Source organism: Myotis myotis, unplaced genomic scaffold, assembly GCF_014108235.1.
Source record: "Myotis myotis isolate mMyoMyo1 unplaced genomic scaffold, mMyoMyo1.p scaffold_m19_p_1, whole genome shotgun sequence".
Taxonomy (NCBI): domain Eukaryota; kingdom Metazoa; phylum Chordata; class Mammalia; order Chiroptera; family Vespertilionidae; genus Myotis; species Myotis myotis.
In genome coordinates, this window is record NW_023416313.1 from 116,517,202 (window position 1) to 116,537,515 (window position 20,314).

Sequence of the window (20,314 nt, forward strand, 5' to 3'; positions counted from 1 at the left end):
CCTCCTGCTGACCCTGCAGTGGGCCCAGCTACTGGAAGACACCCATCAGGACCTGCCAACAGCTGGGGCTTGGGAACAATAATCGGGGCCTGAGAGGAGGTTGGAGGCACCTTGCAGCCTTGGGGCAGCATACATCTTACTGTGACCCCCATTATATATATATATATATATATATGATTATAAACTGTTTTTGTATAGTTCCTTGATTTTGCTTTATTTAAATTATTTTTCTACTAGAGGCCTGATGTACAAAATTTGTGCAAGAGTAGGCCTTCGCAGCCCCAGCGCCTGCCGGCTGTTGTGCCCAGATTTCAAAGTTCCCAAGACCCCCAGGGAGCCAGTCAGTCCGATGCAAAAGCAAAGAGTCATTTATTTCAAACCTAGGTTTGGCTCCCCTGCCACACTCACCGATGCAACGGTAAGCTCCAGTGGCCGAGAGAGAGAGACGCCTGATGGGACCCGGGGTTTTAAAGGGGGGTGGAGTGAGGGCAGGAGAGGGGACTGTGGGCCCCGCTGATTGGCCAGGCACGAGTTGGTCATAGTGATGGCGTGCACTTCCCTTGATTATTATTGGTTAGTCCAGAGAAATCCTGGGTGTGGCTAGTAGCGGCTTCTTCCCGTGAGGAAGCACATGGCACCGTCCCAAAATGGAGGACCCAAGGCAAGATGGAGGGCGCACATGGCTCTGTCCCAAAATGGAGGACCCAAGGCAAGATGGAGGGCGCACATGGCTCTGTCCCAAGATGGAGGACCCAAGGCAAGATGGAGGGCGCAGTCCTTGCCTGGCTCCTGCTGCTGCCGCTCGAACTCACCACAAGGCAGGATGGCCCCCCCGCACAGCACCCGCAGCCGGCCTGCGGGCAGACTGGGACTCCAGCGCGTCTGGGCGGCACAGGCCCAGCAAACGGGGTGCGGCCGGTGGAGCGGCCCAGCTCTGGAGGAGCGGCATCCGCTCGGAGCAGGCCCGGCCATGGGGCCGGTGCACTGCAGCATGGCGGCCTCCCCGAGCTAGGGCACGCGCCCCACTCCGCTGCCACCGCTGCTGCACTGGGCCCGGTCCGGGGGGCGGCGGGCGGCAGCCCACGCCGGGCTCCCGCCGTGGGCTGGGGAGCCAATGCCCCCCCCATGGGGCCCAGCGGCCGGCCCACGCAGGCCCCGGTCCCCCCGACCGGGCCCCAAGGGCCGCATGGACCCCCGGCCCCAGCACGGGCAAGCGGGGAGCCGACCACGGGGGAAGGGAGGGAAGAGCCAGGCGGTGAGGCCTTCCGCTCCCATGACCCCCCTCCGTGGTCGGTCGCCGCCCGGCCCCACCCCTCGGCCCGCCGCCGGCCACCACGCAGCCGGTCCGGACACTCGGACCTGCTCCGGGGAGGCCGGCGGCCGCGGAGGGATCCCAGAGCCCAGCGGCCAGACTCCTCCTCCCGCACCGCCCGGAGAGGCGGGCGGCGCGCCTTTCACCGGCTGCCCCGATCCCTCAGCCACAGCAGCTGCAGCCCTGACTTCGCAGAAGGTCTTCTGGAAGGTTGTCCAGACAGTTGATCTGCTGTTCGGTCATTCAGTCAATTTACATATTACACTTTTATTATTATAGCTAGTTCCCTGATTTTTAAATTTCTACTTTCTCTGCTTGCAAAAAGAAAAAAATACTGTTTTCTGAAGATGTTATAATTGGCAGGTATTGCTATTATTATTTTTAAAGATACTAACTACTAACTATAAAAGTAAATTAAGTTAGTCTTATTTGTTCATTGCAGAACACTGAGGAAAAGGACAAACAAATTACAATCTCCTGAGTCTTGAATGCTGAGTGAAAGAAGCCAGACACAAAAGAGTAAATACTGGTTGTGAATGAAAAAAGGGGGTTCTATGGAAGTAACCTCACAGGGTGATCTGACCTGAAGTTCTTAACTGGGCAGGTCTTGGTGGCTAATCTCACCCCAAGCCTATAACTTCTTTAAAAAGTTCTAGCTTTGCCTTAAACAAGCACTGTTCTTTGTTTCTGTGCATCTAGGTTAGCACACCTTTGAAATGCCTCTATTCAGAGGACAGCACCCATATATCCAATAATCCAATTCCACCTTGCTTTCTCCCACCTCCATGTAATCTTCCTTACATTCCCTCCTTAATTCCAAATGCATAAAAGAAGCTGTAAACCAGGGGTCCTCAAACTTTTTAAACAGGTCCCTCAGACCGTTGGAGGGCCGGACTATAGTTTAAAAAAAAACTATGAACAAATTCCTATGCACACTGCACATATCTTATTTTGAAGTAAAAAAACAAAACGGGAACAAATACAATATTTGTATTTGCATGTGGCCCACGGGCCGTAGTTTGAGGACCCCTGCTGTAAACTGTCATTCTGAGAAGCATTTTTCTCAGTCTGTGGAGATCTTGCTTCCAGGTATATCCTCTGTTTGGCTCAAATAAATATTTATAAAATTCTCTACAGATTTGGATGTTTCCATGTTGACATGTTGGATTCCATTCTGACAAAGTTCAAGAATCGGCAAATGGATCTTCGCTTCATGATGGCGGCGGCGGGACCCAGCGCCCAGTTTGTCCACAACCCGCCGCCGTAGCCCGCCCGCCCCGCTGCGCCCGGCTCCCTCCGGCCGAGGTGCAGCGCCGCAGTGGGTGGGGTCTCGTGCTCCGCCCACTGTGCGTCAGTGCGTCAGTGCGTCAGTGCGGCCCCGGGAGCTCCGGAACGGCCGGTGAGCTCACAGCCGGCTTCTCTTCAGCTTCAGCCCGCGCGCCGCCATCGCCGTTATGCTGGGTGCCGCTCTCCGCCGCTGCGCTGTAGCAGCGGCCGCAGCCTCCCGAGCCAGCTCTCGAGGCCTCCTGCACCCCGCACCGGCCCCCGGCCCCGCCGCGGGTATCCAGTCAGTTCGCTGCTACTCCCATGGGTCACATGAGACAGATGAGGAATTTGATGCTCGCTGGGTGACATACTTCAACAAGCCAGGTATTGATGCCTGGGAATTGCGTAAAGGGATGAACACGCTTGTTGGCTATGATCTGGTTCCAGAACCCAAGATCATTGATGCTGCTTTGCGGGCATGCAGACGGTTAAATGATTTTGCTAGTGCTGTTCGCATCCTAGAGGTTGTTAAGGACAAAGCAGGACCGCATAAGGAAATCTACCCTTATGTCATCCAGGAACTTAGACCAACTTTAAATGAACTGGGAATCTCCACTCCAGAGGAACTGGGCCTTGACAAAGTATAAACCCCATCGATAGGATTCCCAAGGATTTACTGATAATACTACTTGAGTGTAAACAATCACCTGGAAATACTGATGATAACATACTACCTTATTTGAACAAGTTTTCCTTTATTGAGTACCAAACCATGTAATGGTAACTTGAATTTTAATAAAAAGGAAATGAGTTTGAACTGGAAAAAAAAAAAAAGAATCGGCAAATGAATTTATGGTGTTAGAAGTGGTTCTCTCGTGAGGGGTTGCCTGGGAGAAGACATGAGAGAACTTCCTGGGGTGCTAGAAATGTTTTCTCTTGGTCTGTATGTGTACATATGTAAAAATTCACCTGAATATAAACGTGATATTTGCATTTTATGAAATACAAGTTACTGCAGTAAAAATGCAAAAAAGAAAAATCATCTTTTTCTAACAAATACTTTTCGAACTCACTACCCAGAATCCCTTGCAACTGGAAATCAGGCAGATAACTTGGGCTCCCCCAATCAGATACCCTCTAGTGACATTTTGGTTGAGATGAGGAAGCAGGCCCCATGTGAAACCCTGCCTGGAACATGTGGTGGCAAGAGACCTCTAGCCTGGGCCAGCTGCAGCATGTCAGGCCTGTGGGGGCCAATAAGTGGCCACCAAAGCAGCCCTGGCTGTAATTTGGGCAATATTCCTGACACATGATTTTTTAAAATATATTTTTATTGATTTCAGAGAGGAAGGGAGAGGGAGAGAGGGGTACAAACATCAATGATGAGAATCATTGATCAGCTGCCTCTTGCATATCCCATACTGGGGATCGAGTCCAAAACCCAGGCATATGTCCTGACCTAGAATCGAACCGTGATCTCCTGGTTCATAGGCTGATTTTTTTTTTTTTTTAGAGAGAGAGAAAAGGAAAGATGAGAGAGAGAGAGAGAGAGAGAGAGAGAGAGAAGCTGATTGTTTGCCTCTTGTGTGTGCCCCAACCAGGAACTGAACCAACAACCTAGGTATGTGCCCTGACTGGGAATCAAACTCCCGACCTTTTAGTGTACAGGACCACACACCAACCAACTGAGCCACACCAGCCTGGGCCTGACATACATAACTTTAAAATAATCTATTTTTACATTATGCTCCATAAGCCTGATTATCTTACCCTCCTAGAGATTTTGTGGAACATGCATAATATTCCTTGATAAATCCTTTCCCTGAAAATATTAGCTGAAATTAATTCTGTTCTTGATAACTAAGAACTCTGAATGATACAAAAGTAATGTTAATCTAAAAATAAAAGACCTTTCAGAGTAAGAGATCAATAAGAATAGCTAAGGCCAAACAGTGTTCTGATTAGGAAACAGGTAATGAGTACATTTGAGAAGGGAGGGCCACAATTATGTCAACAGAAAGAAGGCATTTGTATTGGTGCAGATAACATAGTGATGTTAATTCTAAACAATGTTGTTAATTCTCAGTCCAGTAGTCATCAGTCCAGTGGTCAACTGCTCTCTTATCTTTGCAAACAGTTCTTTGAGACATAATGTCATCCTAGGCCCAGAACAAAGGTTATTTTGCCTTGTTTTTAACATTCCAAGGTTTGGTATAGTTCCTCTGGGATGGCAGCTCTGGTTCCATGGCTCCATTTATATTGTTGTGTACAGTAAACAGCTAATTATATTGCTAAAAGTCCATCACACTCTTACACTTCAAATATTGCTTGCATCTAAATTAATGCAGCTAAGTTGGATCATTTTATCAGTCTTTTTAAATTATACCCCATAAGCTTTAACTCATTAAAGGTACATTCCAGGAACCAGAGAGAAAATCTCATGACAAGGTGGTTATTTGATGGAAACAGTGGGGCAAAAAAGTTTATTATGGAAACTGCCGTTGTCATACCTGTGGCCCCACCACCCTGAGATAAATATTAACCCTGTTAAAAATATTCTCATATATTTTCTTTTAGTCCTTTTCTAATTTATTCTTTTCTGGTTGGTTGTTTTGATTTTTGTTTTTGTTTGTTTGTTTTCAGAGAGGAAGGGAGAGGGAGAGATAGAAACATGAATGATGAGAATCATTGATCTACTGCCTCCGACGCCCCCCACTGGGGATGGAAGCCAAAACCCAGGCATGTGCTCTGACCAGGAATCAAACCATGACTTCCTGGTTCATAGGTTGATGCTCAACCACTTAGCCATGCCAGCCAGACTATTCTTTTCTGTTTTCTTCTTTTTTTTTCTGATTGGTTGAAATTTTATTTATTTTTTAGTACAATGTATAGTTTTGTTTTGGGTGGCAGGAATGGCACCAAGGTGTTAGACCCTTGGGTCAGACCAGACCTGGGTTCAGCAACCTTGGTGCTTGAGTTCTGGCTAAGAAAGAATTCAGAGCCAAGACTCAAACTATAAAAGAACATCTATATTATAAAAAGCCAGTGGCTGTAGCACTGTAATGTTGTCACAACCAAACAACCTGTCACCAGGAAGTGCATTGATGGGTCTCACAGTTCAGCGGGAGTCTGCGTTCCACTGGCGCAGCAGGTCTGGATCTCTTGTGATTTTGCACGCTGGGCCTCTTGTCCTATCTAATAATAGACAAACATGGTAATTAACCATACCTCCACTACACTTCCCATTGGCTAATCAGGGTGATATGCAAATTAACTGCCAACCAAGATGGCGGCCGGCAGCCAGGCAGCTGAAGAGAACCATGAGGCTTGGTTGCCCCAGCGATGGAGGAAGCCAAGGTTCCCCGCCTGCCCCGGCTGGGCTCTGAGCTGCACTCTAAGCAACAATGTTGCAATTATAGAAGCTAAACAATCCCCAGGTACCTGCTTTCAGCCAGCCAGCCTCAGAGCTGGAGCCGCAACAAAGTTTCAAATACAGAAAGTAAATAAATCCCAGAATAAAAAAAGAAAAAAGAAAAAAAGGAGACTGGGAGCTTCAGTTGCAGGCTTGGCCTGCCTGAAAACAACCCTCAGCCCCTCATCCAGGCTGGCCAGGCACCCCAGTGGGGACCCCCACCCTGAACGGGATGCGGGCAGCCTGAAAACAGCCATCAGCCCCTCACCCAGGCTGGCCAGGCACCCAACCGAGACCCCCACCCTGATCCAGGACACCATTCAGGGCAAACCAGCCGGCCCCCACCCATGCACCAGGCCTCTATCCTATATAGTAAAAGGGTAATATGCAAACTGGCCCTAACAGCAGAAAGACTGGGAATGACTGGTCACTATGACACACACTGACCACCAGGGGGCAGACGCTCAATGCAGGAGCTGCCCTCTGGTGGTCAGTGAGTAACACATGGAGGAGCTCTGCTAAGCCACAGCCAGGCTGATGGCTGCCAGTACAGCCGTGGTGGTGGGAGCCTCTCCTGCCTCCTCAGCAGCGCTAAGGATATCCAACTGCAGCTTAAGTCTGCTCCCTGCTGGCAAGTGGACATCCCCCAAGGGCTGCCAGGCTGCCAGAGGGATGTCTGATTGCCAGCTTAGGCCCAATCCCTTGGGGAGCAGGCCTCAACCAGCAGATGGTCATCCCCCAAGGGGTCCAAGACTGTGAGAGGGCACAGGGCAGGCTGAGGGATCCCCTTCCCGAGTGCACAAATTTTTGTGCACTGGGTCTCTAGTTTATTTATAAAATCACAGAGGTGGAAGAAGTAATTTATAGAAGAAATGGGCTTAGGTAACAAGTTATAGAGGTAAAGGAAGGGCCTTTGGAGCTTGGGAGTGAGGAAGGTAATAGTAACACCTGATAGGGGGCGCTCAGGGAGGGGTAAGGGAAAGGGTTGTGCTCCCAAGAGGGAGAAGGCACTGAGTCTTCCATCTTAAGGGTTTTAAGGGTGGAGGGTTTAGGGGAGGTCCCAGGGGAAGATCTCAACAGCTTTCCAGGTGTCCTTTTAGGGTCTAGGTCTCCGCTGATTGATTAGTTGGTGCCAGTGCAGGGGGTCATTATCCAATGCAGCTGGTCCTGAGGTCAGCCATGGGGTCACTTCTCTGGTTTTGCTGCTTTTCTGAGCCTGGAGCTAAAATACAACTGAGACCTAGATGTTGTCTCTAGGGAGGAAAGGCCAGATGGTCCAAACCACACGTGACCAGCGATATGCAAGGGGAAGAAAGGTCACCCTGGGGGCCAGGTGCCACCCTACAATTGTCCTTTGCTAGGCACCCAGGGCTTTCCACCCTGGTGACCCTCTGTACCTGGCATGGTCCTTGCTCTGCTCATGTCTGTCTAACTGCCTATCACAGCTTTATCCAAACACTTTGTATAGATGTTTTAAAAATCTAAATAGTACTTGAGTTCTCTCCCTTCTGGGAGCATGCTCTGGGCTTTCCCTTCCCCCTCTTCTTCCCCTACAGGCATCTCCTGAACTCTAAGAGTCCCTATGAGACTTTCAACAAAGGGAGCAATGAGCAGCGGCAGCTCATCCTGGGCTAACCCCCTGAACCTATCGCCCAGGCCCCCTTTTCTCTGACTCTCCAGTGAGCTAACAGCAGTCCTGTCTAGTCTCTCTCCTGTTGTTTCTTCTATCCTAGGCCCTTCTTAGTTTCACCATCCCCAGCTTCAATAAACGCACTGTCAAAAAAAATTTTTTTAATCCAAATAGCACTTGTATAAGTCCAGGTTCAACCAGAGAAGTAGTCCTAGTATGAGCTGTTTCAAGGAATTGGCTTATACAATCAGGGGGCTGGCTGGGCAAGTCTGAAACCCATAGGTCAGGTGGTCAGGAAGGGCAGGCTGGGTTCTCAGGCACACGGTGAAGCTGCAGTCCACACCTGGAATTTCTTCTCCTTCAGGGAAAGCTCAGTTCTGCAGTTAAGGCCTTTCAGCTGATTGAATCATGCCCACCCAGACTGTCTAGGATAATCTTTACTTAAAGTCAACTGATTATGCACATTAATCACATCTAAAAAGTGCCTTCACAGCAACACAGATAAGTGTTGGAATAACTGAGGACCATAGCCTACCTAAATTGACATATAAAACCAACCATCAAGCACTACTAAGCTTATAAGGAAAAATATTAACTGTCTGCTCCAACCCTCCCTACTCTTGGTGCCACTTCCCGGAGGGGAATGAAAACCTCTCCTCAAAATAATCAGGTTCCTATTCCTCTCTATTTCTGAGAACTTCTGCCCATTCACTTTCCCCATTCCATGCTGCTAGTCACACTCATCTTGGAAATTTCCTTGTTCTCATTCCTGTTTCCTGGATCCCATGTCTCTCCTGTTTTCAGTACCTTCCTTAGAAAGTGTACATGAAAAGTGAAATTTTGAGACCTTGCTTACCTGACAATGTCTTTATTCTGCCTTCACACTTGACTGAGCCGTTAGCTGTATATAGAATTCTAGGTTGGAAATAATTTCCATTTTTTAAAATAATGTGTGAAATCATTGCTACATTGTCTTCCATTTCCTGGAGCTGCTGTTGAGAAGTCCACACCATTCTGATCCCTGAAACCTTGCATTGTTCCTTTTTATGCCCTCCAGTCACTCTTAGAATCTCCTCTTTAATTTGCCTGCTTCGAATTTCACAATGCATAATTGCCACATCAGTCCTTGGGCTGGATACTTGGTAAGTCCTTTTAACCTATAAACTCATGTCCTCAAATTTCTGGAAATTCCTGGACATTTTCTTGTATAACTTACTTTAAAATTTCTCCCTTCCAACAGGAAACCAAGATGTCGGAACTGGAGTTCAGAGATGTCAGCATAGGTAAACACCGGAAATTGCTGCCTCCCACAACAAATTCAAAAATACAACTAAAGACAAAACGGACATCATCCAGAACCACAGGAAGGCTGGCTGAGTGGAAATTCTACAACTAGAAGGAAAGAAAAAAGCACACTGAGACTCAGAGGAGCTGCGGAGGTGGAGTGCAGGGGTACGGAGGCGCACGCAGCAAGGGCTGGCAACTGAGGACGTGGCTGTCTTTTTGAATCGGGAGGGAGTCACAAGCCCCCAACTGCTCTGAACTCCAGTTCCGGGTGAGTCTCTGGGGACCCAGACTCATTCAGGGAGAAACTGGACTGTCTGTCAGCAGGCAGAACTCGGAACTCGAGGGAGGCTTTCTCTCAAAGGTGCTTGCAGAGATTACTGGGACACTGAGATGCGGGGCCCCTTAGGGCAGGGCTGAGGATCAGCCATAACTGCTTGCTCCGCCCTGTTGATTCCCTGAGACCCCGCCCCATCCAAAGCTTCAGCAGAGGCTTTTGGTATGAATGCCCTGGCCCTTTGCAATCTGAAAATTACCTAAGAAACTGCAGCTGGGCCAGACAGACCCAGAACTTCCAAGAGAAGGCCCAAGGCCCCACAGCAGCTTGCATTGCTTCACAGATGGGCGTCATTTGGGCCCCTCCAAACCCCAAACAAAGCCACTCTATCAACACAGGGAAGCATAAAAAATGCGGAGACAAAGAAACAGGTCACAAATGACAGAAATGGAGGAAAGGAAACGACTGGATATAGAGTTCAAAACCACACTTTTAAGTTTTTCAAGAACTTTCTTGAAACCACCGATAAATTTAGTAAGACCATCAAAAAGACTGGTGAGACCGCCAATAAATGTAGTGAGACCCTCAAGAAATCTAGTGAGGAGAAACCAAGATGGCAGCATAGGTAAACACCGGAGATTGCTGCCTCGCACAACCACTTCAAAAATACAACTAAAAGACAGAACGGACATCATCCAGAACCACAGGAAGGCTGGCTGAGTGGAAATTCTACAACTACAAGGAAAGAGAAAAGCATACCGAGACTCAGAGGAGGTGCAGTGCGGAAGTAAAATACAAAGGTAAGGAGGTGCATGCGGAGAGGGCTGACGGCTAAGGACACGATTGTCTTTTTCATTCGGGAAGGAGTCTCAAGCTCAGAACTCCAGTTCCGGGCGAGTCTCTGGGGACCCAGACTCATACAGGAGAAACGGGACTGTCTGGCATCAGCCAGCCCGCTCTGCATGCACTCCGCACCTTAGTATTTTACTTCAGTACTGCACCTCCTCTGAGTCTCAGTATGCTTTTCTCTTTCCTTGTAGTTGTAGAATTTCCACTCAGCCAGCCTTGTTGATCCCCTGGGGCCCCGCCCAGCCCAGCCGTGCACGGAGGCTTTTGCATATGAAAGCCCCGGCCCTTTGTAATCCGAAAATTACTTAACAAACTGCAGCTGGCCCAAGGCCCCAGGGCAACTTGCATTGCTTTACAGCTGGCTTCTGCTGGGTAGCCTCAGGAAGAGGTTAGATTAGCATCTCCTTAGATCCAAGAGCCAGTGTACCCAGTGGTCATAATGGGACCATCCAGATTACAACTCCTCAGATCCATAAGGGACACACTCAGGGGGCAGACTCAGTGAGCACAAAAGCCCCACTGAAGCAAGTCTTGCCCCATAAGGGTGTCTTCAGCACAGAAGTTCTCCCACCATAGACACAGCTGATTCTCACAGCCAGTTGGCCTGGAGGTCAATTCCTCCCAGTGATACCTACAACAATCAAGGCTTAACTACAACAAGACTGTGCACAAAGCCCACAAGGGGGTGCACCAAGAGTGTCTACCTCAAGTAATTGGGGAGGCTGAGCCACTGGGCCCTATAGGACACCTAGCACAGAAAGCCACTCTATCGACACAGCGAAGCATAAAAAATGCTGAGACAAAGAAACAGGACACAAATGAAAGAAATGGAGGAAAGCAAACTACTGGATATAGAGTTCAAAACCACACTTTTAAGGTTTTTCAAGAATTTTCTAGAAACCGCTGATAAACTTAATGAGATCCTCAAGAAATTTAGTGAGACCCTTGATGTTGTGATAAAGGACCAACTAGAAATTAAGCATACACTGACTGAAATAAAGAATATTATACAGACTCCCAACAGCAGACCAGAGCATTGCAAGAATCAAAGTCAAAGATTTGAAATACGAAGAAGCAAAAAACACCCAACCGGAAAAGCAAAATGAAAAAAGAATCCAACAATACGAAGATAGTGTAAGGAGCCTCTGGGACAGCTTCAAGCGTACCAACATCCGAATTATAGGGGTGCCAGAAGAAGAGAGAGAGCAAGATATTGAAAACCTATTTGAAGAAATAATGACAGAAAACTTCCCTCACCTGGTGAAAGAAATAGACTTACAAGTCCAGGAAGCGCAGACAACCCCAAACAAAAGGAATCCAAAGAGGACCACACCAAGACACATCATCATTAATGCCAAGAGCAAAAGACAAAGAGAGAATCTTAAAAGCAGCAAGAGAAAGACAGTCAGTTACCTACAAGGGAGTACCCATACGACTGTCAGCTGATTTCTCAACAGAAACTTTGCAGGCCAGAAGGGAGTGGCAAGAAATATTCAAAGTGATGAATGCCAAGAACCTACAACCAAGACTACTTTATCCAGCAAAGCTATCATTCAGAATTGAAGGTCAGATAACAAGCTTCACAGATAAGAAAAAGCTAAAAGAGTTCATCACCACCAAACCAGGATTATATGAAATGCTGAAAGGTATCCTTTAAGAAGAGTAAGAGGAAGAAAAAGGTAAAGATACAAATTATGAACAACAAATATGCATCTATCAACAAGTGAATCTAAGAATCAAGTGAATAAATAATCTGATGAACAGAATGAACTGGTGATTATAATAGAATCAGGGGCATAGAAAGGGAGTGGACTGATTATTCTTGGGGAAGAAAGGGGTGTGGGAGATGCGGGAACAGACTGGACAAAAATGGTGCACCTATGGATGACGACAGTGGAGGGGGGGTGGTGAGGGCGGAGGGGGGTGGTGGGAACCGGGTGGAGGGGAGCTATGGGGGGAAAAAAGAGGAACAACTGTAATAAACTGAACAATAAAGATTTAATTTAAAAAAAAAAGAAAAAAATTTCTCCCTTCCATTTATCTTTTCTGGAACTCCAGTTATTTATATGTGAACCTCCTGGATTTATCTTTCATTTACTCTTTCTTTTCTTTCCCATATTACATTTGTCTTTTCAGCTTCCAGTCCCTCTGTTCCAGTTTTTATTTCCACTATCTTTTTTGTTTTTATTTCCTAGGGACTTTTCCTGTATCTGGGTATAGACAGGATATAGGCATGATCGCTTCTCAAAATTCCCTGAAGATATAAATCATAGGGTTGTTTTCTAGTTGTTGTTGGTTTGGAGATTATTTTTCCAGTTTTCTTTGACCTCTGTATTGTCCGTTTCCTCTTTCTTTCTTTTTTTTTAATCTTTATTGTTGAGAGTATTACAGATGTCCTCCTTTTCCTCCCATTGCCCCCTTCCACCTGGTTCCTGCCCCACCCATGCCTTTACCACCCTACTGTCTGTGTCCATAGGTAAGATCTTTGGTTAATCTCTTCCAGCCCTGCTCCCCTCTTTCCTTTGAGATTTGTCAGTCTGTTCCACACTTCCATGCTTCTGATTCTGTTTTATTCATCAGTTTATTTTATTCATTAGATTTCTTATATGTTTATTTTGATTTTTATATTTAATTGTTGAGAGATATGTATTTGTTGCCATTTTATTAATCACATTTTTTTCTATCTCTTCTTCTTCTAAATAATACCCTTCGACACTTCATATAATACTGGTTTGTTGGTGATGAGCTCCTTTAGCTTTTTTTTCTTTGTCTTTATCTGACCCTCATTCTAAATCATAGCTTTGCTGGGTAGAGTGATATTGGTTGTAGGTCCTTGCTATTCATCACTTTGAATATTTCTTGCCACTCCCTTCTGGCCTGCAAAGTTTCTGTTGAGAAATCAGCTGACAGTTGTATGGGCACTGCCTTGTAGGTAACTAATTGCTTTTCTCTTACTGCTCTTAAGATTCTTTCTTTGTCTTTTGCCCTTGGCATTTTAATTATGATGTGTCTTGCTGTGGGCCTCATTGGGTTCCTCTTGTTTGGGACTCTCTGCACTTCCTGGACTTGTAAGTCTATTTCTTTTACCAGGTAGGAGAAGTTTTCTGTCATTATTTCTTCAAATAGGTTTTCAATTTCTTGCTCTCTCTTTCTCTCCTCTCTCTCATCTCCTTCTGGCACCTACATAATGTGAATGTTGGTATACTTGTAATTGTACCAGAGGCTCCTTACACTATCTTCATATTTTTGGATTCTTTTTTCTTTTTGCTGTTCTGATTGGGTGATTTTTGCTTCCTCATATTCCAAATCATTGACCTGATTCTCAAAATCCTCTACTCTACTATTGAATCCCTGTAAATTATTCTTTATTTCAGTTAATATATGCTTAATTTCTGACTGGTTCTTTTTCATGTCATTAAAATTCTCACTAAAATCCTTGAAAGTCTCACTAACTCCCTTGAAGCTCTCATGAAGATCCTTGAGTAACTTTACAACCATGGCTTTGAACTCTATATCCAGTAGTTTGCTTTCTTCCATTTCTTTCATTTGTGACATGTTTCTTTGTCTCTGCATTTTGGCTGCTTCCCTGTGTTTGTTTCTATGTATTAGGTTGAGCTACCACGTCTCCTGAAATTGGTAAAGTGGCCTTGTATAGTAGGTGTCCTGTAGGGCCCGGTGGCTCAATCTCTCTAGTCACCTGAGATGGGCACTCTATGTGCACCCCTGTGTGAGCTGTGTGCATAGTCTTGTAGTTGAGCCTTGATTGCTGTTGGCATCTCTGGGAGGAGTTGACCTCCAGACCAAATTGGCTGTGATGACCAGCTGCAACTACAGTGGGAGAGCTGCTATGCAGAAGACAAGGCCCAGCTGTAAAGCAAGGCAGGCTGGTGCTTGTGCAGAGTCTTGGGCCTTTTATTGATCGGTTTGGGGCAAGCTGTCACAAGCTGCAGGTTATTTGAGAGATTTTAGAAAAGTCTGAAGCCTGAGCCAGGACAGGCCATTCATATGGAAGATCTGCTGCAAACAGCTTGGGCAGGGCTGCAAACTGAATGGGGAGGGGTCTCCAGGCTGATTGAGACTCAGCTATGGCTGCCAATCAGCCCTGCTACAGGGGAGGTTCCAGCACAAGAACAGTGACCCTTGAGAGCAACCCTGTCTGGGAGAAAGCCACCCCTGGGTTCCTGCCCCAATTCCAGACAGTCTAATTCTCCCCCTTTGTGTCTTGGTCCCCCAGAGCTGCTTGTGCGGAAGCTCAGAGGTATCGAGTCCAAGTACGTTTGTGCACTGGCCCTTTAAAAGGAACAACAGAGTCTCCAGCAACCTCCGTGTCACTCAGCCACAATTCCTACTGATTTTTACAGGAACTTCTCTTCCCAGCTCTGGAACCCTGGGCTATGGGGTCTGCTGTGAGGCTGGGACCCCTTGATCCTCATAGGTGGCCTTTGCAGGAATGATCTCCCTCCCAATTAAAAAACTGGCATAGCTCTAGCTAGTTTACCTCAGTGGATAGAGTGTCGGCCAGCAGACTAAAGGGTCCTGGGTTCGATTCCAGTCAAGGGAATCATACCTCGGTTGTAAGCTCCCGGCCCTGGTTGGGGGCATGTGGGAGGCAACCAATCGATGTGTCTCTCTCACATCAGTGTTTCTGTCTCTCCCTCTCCCTTCCACTCTCTCTAAAAATCAATGGAAAAAATATCCTTTGGTGAGGATTTGAAAAAAAAAAAAAGCTGCACACGTGGGTGCTGGACCAGCCTGGCTTGCACCTCTGCCCCCCATACCAGTCTCAATGTGCTTTCTTCTTTACTTCTCTAGTTGTAGGACTTGCATTCAGCCAGCTTTCAGGTGGTTCTGAATGACGGTTGTTCTGTATTTTAGTTGTAATTTTGATGTGGTGTGGGAGGCGGTGAGCACTGGCATTTACCTATACCGCCATCTTGGTTCCTCCGTCCCTGTTTCCTCTGAGTCTTATTTTCTGTTTGTTTTGGTCTCTGTCTTTTATATTATAAGTTTTCTCAAATATCTACTGATTTGGGGCAGTCCATTAGGAGTCCTGTCTGAACTCCAAATTTAAGAGTTGAGACCCAAAAGCCTGGCCAGTTTGGAGCATGTCAGTGGGGTTTGTCCAGCTGTGGCTTTCGGGAAGGGCCATGAGGTAAGACTCTGACAGATCACCAGTGTCAATAGCTATGTGACTTCAGTTAAGCTGATCGTTTTCCTAAAGAAGACTCTTCTACATTTTCAGTGCAGGGCCTCTCATTTGTCTCACTATGGCTGATGTCCCCAGGCCCAGATCCTTCTTGGTTCAATGAATCTGGAGAGCAAACCTCATCATGTTGATCCAGAAGCCCTCCAGGTGTTCTGAGCCCACAGCTATGGTCATCATGTTCACACAATTTTGTGTGCTGCTGCATTTTTTACTTTAATTATCATAAGCATTTTTCATTTATTATTAAATGTTCCTGAAGTATCTCTTGGAAAAGTTGCATCACATTCTGTGAGGGAGGTTTTCTGTGCCTTATTCTTTCAAGTTCAAAATTCTGAAATTCAGAGATTAACTTGGATGGGTAGGTGGGGCCAGCCCAATTGAGGTAATAACCATGGGACAGGTGCATATATTTATTCCTACACCTACAGCATTCCACACCTCTGTTCCAGGCACTGGGCTAGGTGATGGCAGAGAGGGGAGGTCCTAGGGACACACTGGCCTTGCCCTCAGTGGTACAGTGTGGGGAGGTGGCAAGAAAGCCATGAATCAGGGGAGGCTGGAAGGATTCCAGACTCCACAGACAGGGAGGTAGCGGTGTTTGAGGGTTGAGCCTTGGTGGCTCCCACGGTGGAACTGAGAGATGAGAACCCTGCTCAGGGACAAAGAAAAAGCACTTGAAGAAGGCAGGAGAGAACCAGGAGAGAGCCAAGAGGCCTGAGTTTCAGGGAAGAGCAGGCGAGGTTGTCAAACCGACCAAGGCCAATGCATGTGTCCAGGTCAGTCAGTGTGGGCATTTTTCTTTCCTGTGCATTTGTGTCCTGGATACTGAGATGCTTTGCAGAGGGCTAGATCAGGGCACGATTGGCCTAAGTTAAGAATGACCCTACTGCCCTGGCCGGTTTGTCTCAGTGGACAGAGCGTCGGCCTGCGGACTCAAGTGTCCCAAGTTCGATTCCGATCAAGGGCATATACCTTGATTGCGGACACATCCCCAGTGGGGAGTGTGCAGGAGGCAGCCGATCGATGTTTCTCTGTCATCGATGTTTCTAACTATCCCTCTCCCTTCCTCTCTGTAAAAAATCAATAAAATATATTTAAAAAAAAAAAAAGAATGACCCTCCACAGCCTCCTGGTTTCCTGCCTCCCCAAGGCAACAGGTAAAGGACCAGTTCCAGAAAACATGTGAGAAAGGAGTGGGAGGCAATAACCTGAAGGAGCCTGGTCACAGCTCAGCATCCTCCCATACCTATTGGGTACGGCTGTGGCTCTGCCTTATACTAGTTGGTGACCCTGAGAAATGTTCCCATCTTCTCTGAGAGTGAATATCCACCTCTTTCAAATGAGTTACCTGACAGGGCCACTGGGAGTTGGAGAACACTGTCCTCTGAACCCTCCACATAGCCTCACACTCTGAATCAAGGTGTGGACCCTCCCTAGGAGGAGTACAGTGATGCAGGGAAGGAGCCTGGAGTACCTGGATGCGGCAGACAGGTTGAGCCAGGGTACCTTTTACTTTCCTTCTTTTGGGCAAAATAAGGGAATCTATGCAGAGAGAGCAGCAGAGGGAAGGGGAGGGGCCAGGAGGAGGCAAAGCCAGAGCCCAGGTGGAGGGAGACCGAAGGAGCGGTGGCAAGGCCAGTGGGGACAGGAAGGAGACCGGCTCCAGAGAAAGTTCCTCCTGAGTAACACCATGTCAGGAAATGATGAACAGGGATTGGGATGCGGAAGGGGAGAAACAGACTGCAAGACAGGAAACGATTCCTTAGGCAGTGTCTCTCACCTCATAGCACCCCTCCAAGAGTGAAGAACGCAGCCCCCAGTGAGTAGGAGACAGCCTTGTCCAGCTGCCTGAAGCTCACCCCACAGGCCACCTGTATCCCTATATCATTCTGGGCTCCTGCTGCAAGGCTCCAGAATCCTCCACAGCCCCTTGAACACGTTGCCAGTTGGGAGCAAACCAGACCAGGGCTCGGTGGTAGTAGAGAGATGTGCTCCCAGGCTAAGGTGTGGTCGTAAGAGGCCAGATAGGAGAGCCTGGGACCACTCCCAAGCATCTGGATTTGGGAACATCAAGGAGATTCTGCTTCTCAACTTCTGCACCTAGGAGAGGTGGCGCAGTATGGTAGAAGGAGCAACTGTTTAACACACTGTGTCTTGGCAAGATCACTAAATTTCCATGTCTGCATTGTATGCAACGTTGCAGGGCACTTTATATGCATTATTTTACTTAATCTTCACACATACCTTGTGAAGTAAGTTCATATACTTTCCTTGTTTTACAGATGAGGAAACTAAGATGTAGATAAAGTGGGGCATTTGCCCGAAGTCACAGTACTAACCAGTGACAGAGTTGGTATTCAAATCCAGGTAGACCTACTCCCAGAGCTGGGCTCTTGACCCCTCACCATGTTGCTGAGAAGTGGGCCCAGAACACTAAATGAGGGCATTGACAATGCTATGGCATGCCCTGAAAACTGTAAAGTGATGACTGAACTAGGTTACACAGGCTGAGAGACCTAGAAAGGCCCTTAGGTATCATTTCTTTGGTCTCCCATTAAACAGATGGAAGACTGAGGTCAAGAAAGGAGCAGAGCCTGGGGCGGGAGGCAGGGGTGGGATAGAATAGGTCAATGGGGGGGGGGGGATGGGGGAAATATGTAATACTTTCAATAATATAGACTTTTAAAAAAAAGAAAGAAAGGAGCAGAGCCTGGCTAGTGTGGCTCAGTGGTTGAGCATCAACCCATGAACCAGAAGGTCATGGTTCGATTCCTGATCAGGAACATGCCTGGGTTTCAGGCTCGATCCCTAGTAGGAAATGTGCAGGAGGCAGCCGATCAATGATTCTCTCTCATCATTGAAGTTTCTATCTCTCTTTCCCTCTCTCTCTTCCTCTCTGAAATCAATAAAAATATTTTTTTAAAAGAAAGGAAGGAACAGAGACCTACATCGAGTTACCAGAGCAAAGCAGGAACAGAAGCAGGCCTGAACCCCACCCCCCCCCACACACACACACACACACACACCCACAAAGACCCACAAGGGTCCAAGTGAAGAGTGGCCTTTTGGAGAAGTGTGGCTGGTTCCTCCCTGTAGCCTGGCCTGCGTGACTTCCACAGAGTAGGAGCCTGGCTGATGACAGAGAGGAAAGCCAGAGGAGGAAGTGAAGGTGATGAGAAGACCTTCATCCCCCAGGCCTTGGAAGAACTTGAAGAAACAAAGGAATTTTACCTTGAACCCCAATCTTCGTCATCTCTTCCCAGCTGACACTGATCTGGGTCATGGTTCAGTATGGCTGACTCAGAAGGAGCCTGGGGTCCCTTGAGCTGAGGTCTGCAGTCAGACTACTCTGGACTCACTCCAAGATCATGACAAATCAGGTCACCACCCAACCCAGGATGTCAACTCCTCCCTGCCCACACACTGGTTCTCTGATCTGCTTCTACAACCCCTCCCACCATACACCCCCAGACCCAGGCCAGCTGAGATCATCCCCCACACAGCCCTCCCTGAACCCACCACCTTCCCGGAAAACAGGATCCATCATAATATAGTTTCAACAGAACTACAGCCCTCTTGATAAGTGTGTGTGTCAGAAAGCACACACATGCCATGTAGAATATCTCTTGACAACAATCTACACTATTTCTTATGTTTTACATTGGACAATATGACTCCTTTTTTATTTCTCCCCAAAATCTTACCTGCTGGCAAATAAAGGATATAGACAGAAAGTAGAGTGGCAGTAGCTTTGCGTTGAAGGGATAATATCTAAAAGGTATGGGGGTTCTTTTTAGGGTGATGAATATGAAAATATTCAAAAATTAATTGTAGTGATATTTATACAACTCTGTGAATAAACTGAAAACCATTGAATTGTACACTTTAAATGGGTGAATTGTGTAGCATGTGAATTGTATCTCAGTAAAGCTGCTATCCCACACGCACACACACACACGCACACATCATGTGCATGGAGGAGCTGACATCCTCTCACCTTTTCCGTGGTGTTTATCAGCCACTAGATCACCCATGACAGTGAAAATTGTCACTACGCACAGCCACTTGACCCAGGATTCCAATAGTCTTGAACCACTTCCAATACAAATTTAAAGCAGCTGTTTTCTTAGCAAAAAAATAATTATTTGCACTTATCAAGAGTGGCTGCTGTTCTCCCTAGGAGAATGACCACTGCCCCTCCCAGGCATGGGCTCTCTGATAAAGAGAGTTAGAGGGAGCCTGTTTTGCCTCACTGATGACCTCGAGCCTGGAATGACATCAGCCAGGGAAGGCCATTTCTCAGGCAGCACCAAGGCAATGAGCTTCCACAAAGAAAAGCGGTCAACTTGTTTTTCTTCATAGAATCTCAGAACCAAGGTGAAATTTGTAAATTCATGATTTAAAGCCAATTTCTTTAAGTGGCTCCACATTCCTCACTGGAAAGAGCCCTGATTGGTGTGGCCTGGAAGACCTGTGGTCCTCTTCTTGGCAGCACCCCAGCTTCGGTCCAGCCTCCACACCTCCTCCTCAGCCCATGTGTGCAGGGCACTGACCACCAAGAGTAGCCCAGGTAGGAGTTACTGGCCTCATCCCACTCACTGGCCAGTCACTACCTGAAGGATGGGATGTGAGGAAGGATTTGCCTAAGGCTCCGGGACAAGTAAGGAGCTTCTTCACTTTTCTGAAAGAGCTTCTAGAAGCACATTGTTCTCTCTGGATGAGGCTGAAGATGTTAGTTGTCTATTACTGCTTAACAAATTACCCCAAAACTTAGTGGCTTAAAGCAACAAATGTTACCTTGCAACTTCTATGGGCCAGGAATCCAGGAATAGCATTGTGGCTCTAGTTCAGGCTTTCTTGTGAGGGGCTGCTGTCACCTGAGGTTTGCCCAGAGCTGAGGATCAGCTTCCACTCTCACTAGATTAGATCAGCCCTACTTTCAGCTGCTGTTGTCAGGGGACTCAGGTCTCCCTGGTTACTGGTTGGAGACCTCAGTTCTTTACCTCATGGGCATCTCCCTGGGCTGCTTGAGTGTCCTCACAACACGACAGCTGACTTCCCCCAGAGCACGTGATCTG

At 47.2% G+C, this 20,314-nt stretch overlaps 1 protein-coding gene across 1 annotated transcript; it reads left to right on the plus strand.

Moving 5' to 3' along the window:
* The first annotated feature begins 2,709 nt into the window (after positions 1 to 2,709).
* On the plus strand, positions 2,710 to 3,398 carry LOC118675843 (cytochrome c oxidase subunit 5A, mitochondrial-like). The gene has a single exon (XM_036348634.1). The coding sequence runs from the start codon at positions 2,767 to 2,769 to the stop codon at positions 3,223 to 3,225; it is 459 nt and encodes a 152-aa protein (XP_036204527.1). The 5' UTR covers positions 2,710 to 2,766; the 3' UTR covers positions 3,226 to 3,398.
* Positions 3,399 to 20,314: the final 16,916 nt, after the last annotated feature.

Bases quoted from the DNA above. Each gene is read 5' to 3' on its own strand.
- LOC118675843 (XM_036348634.1), top strand. From the start codon at position 2,767: ATGCTGGGTGCCGCTCTCCGCCGCTGCGCTGTAGCAGCGGCCGCAGCC.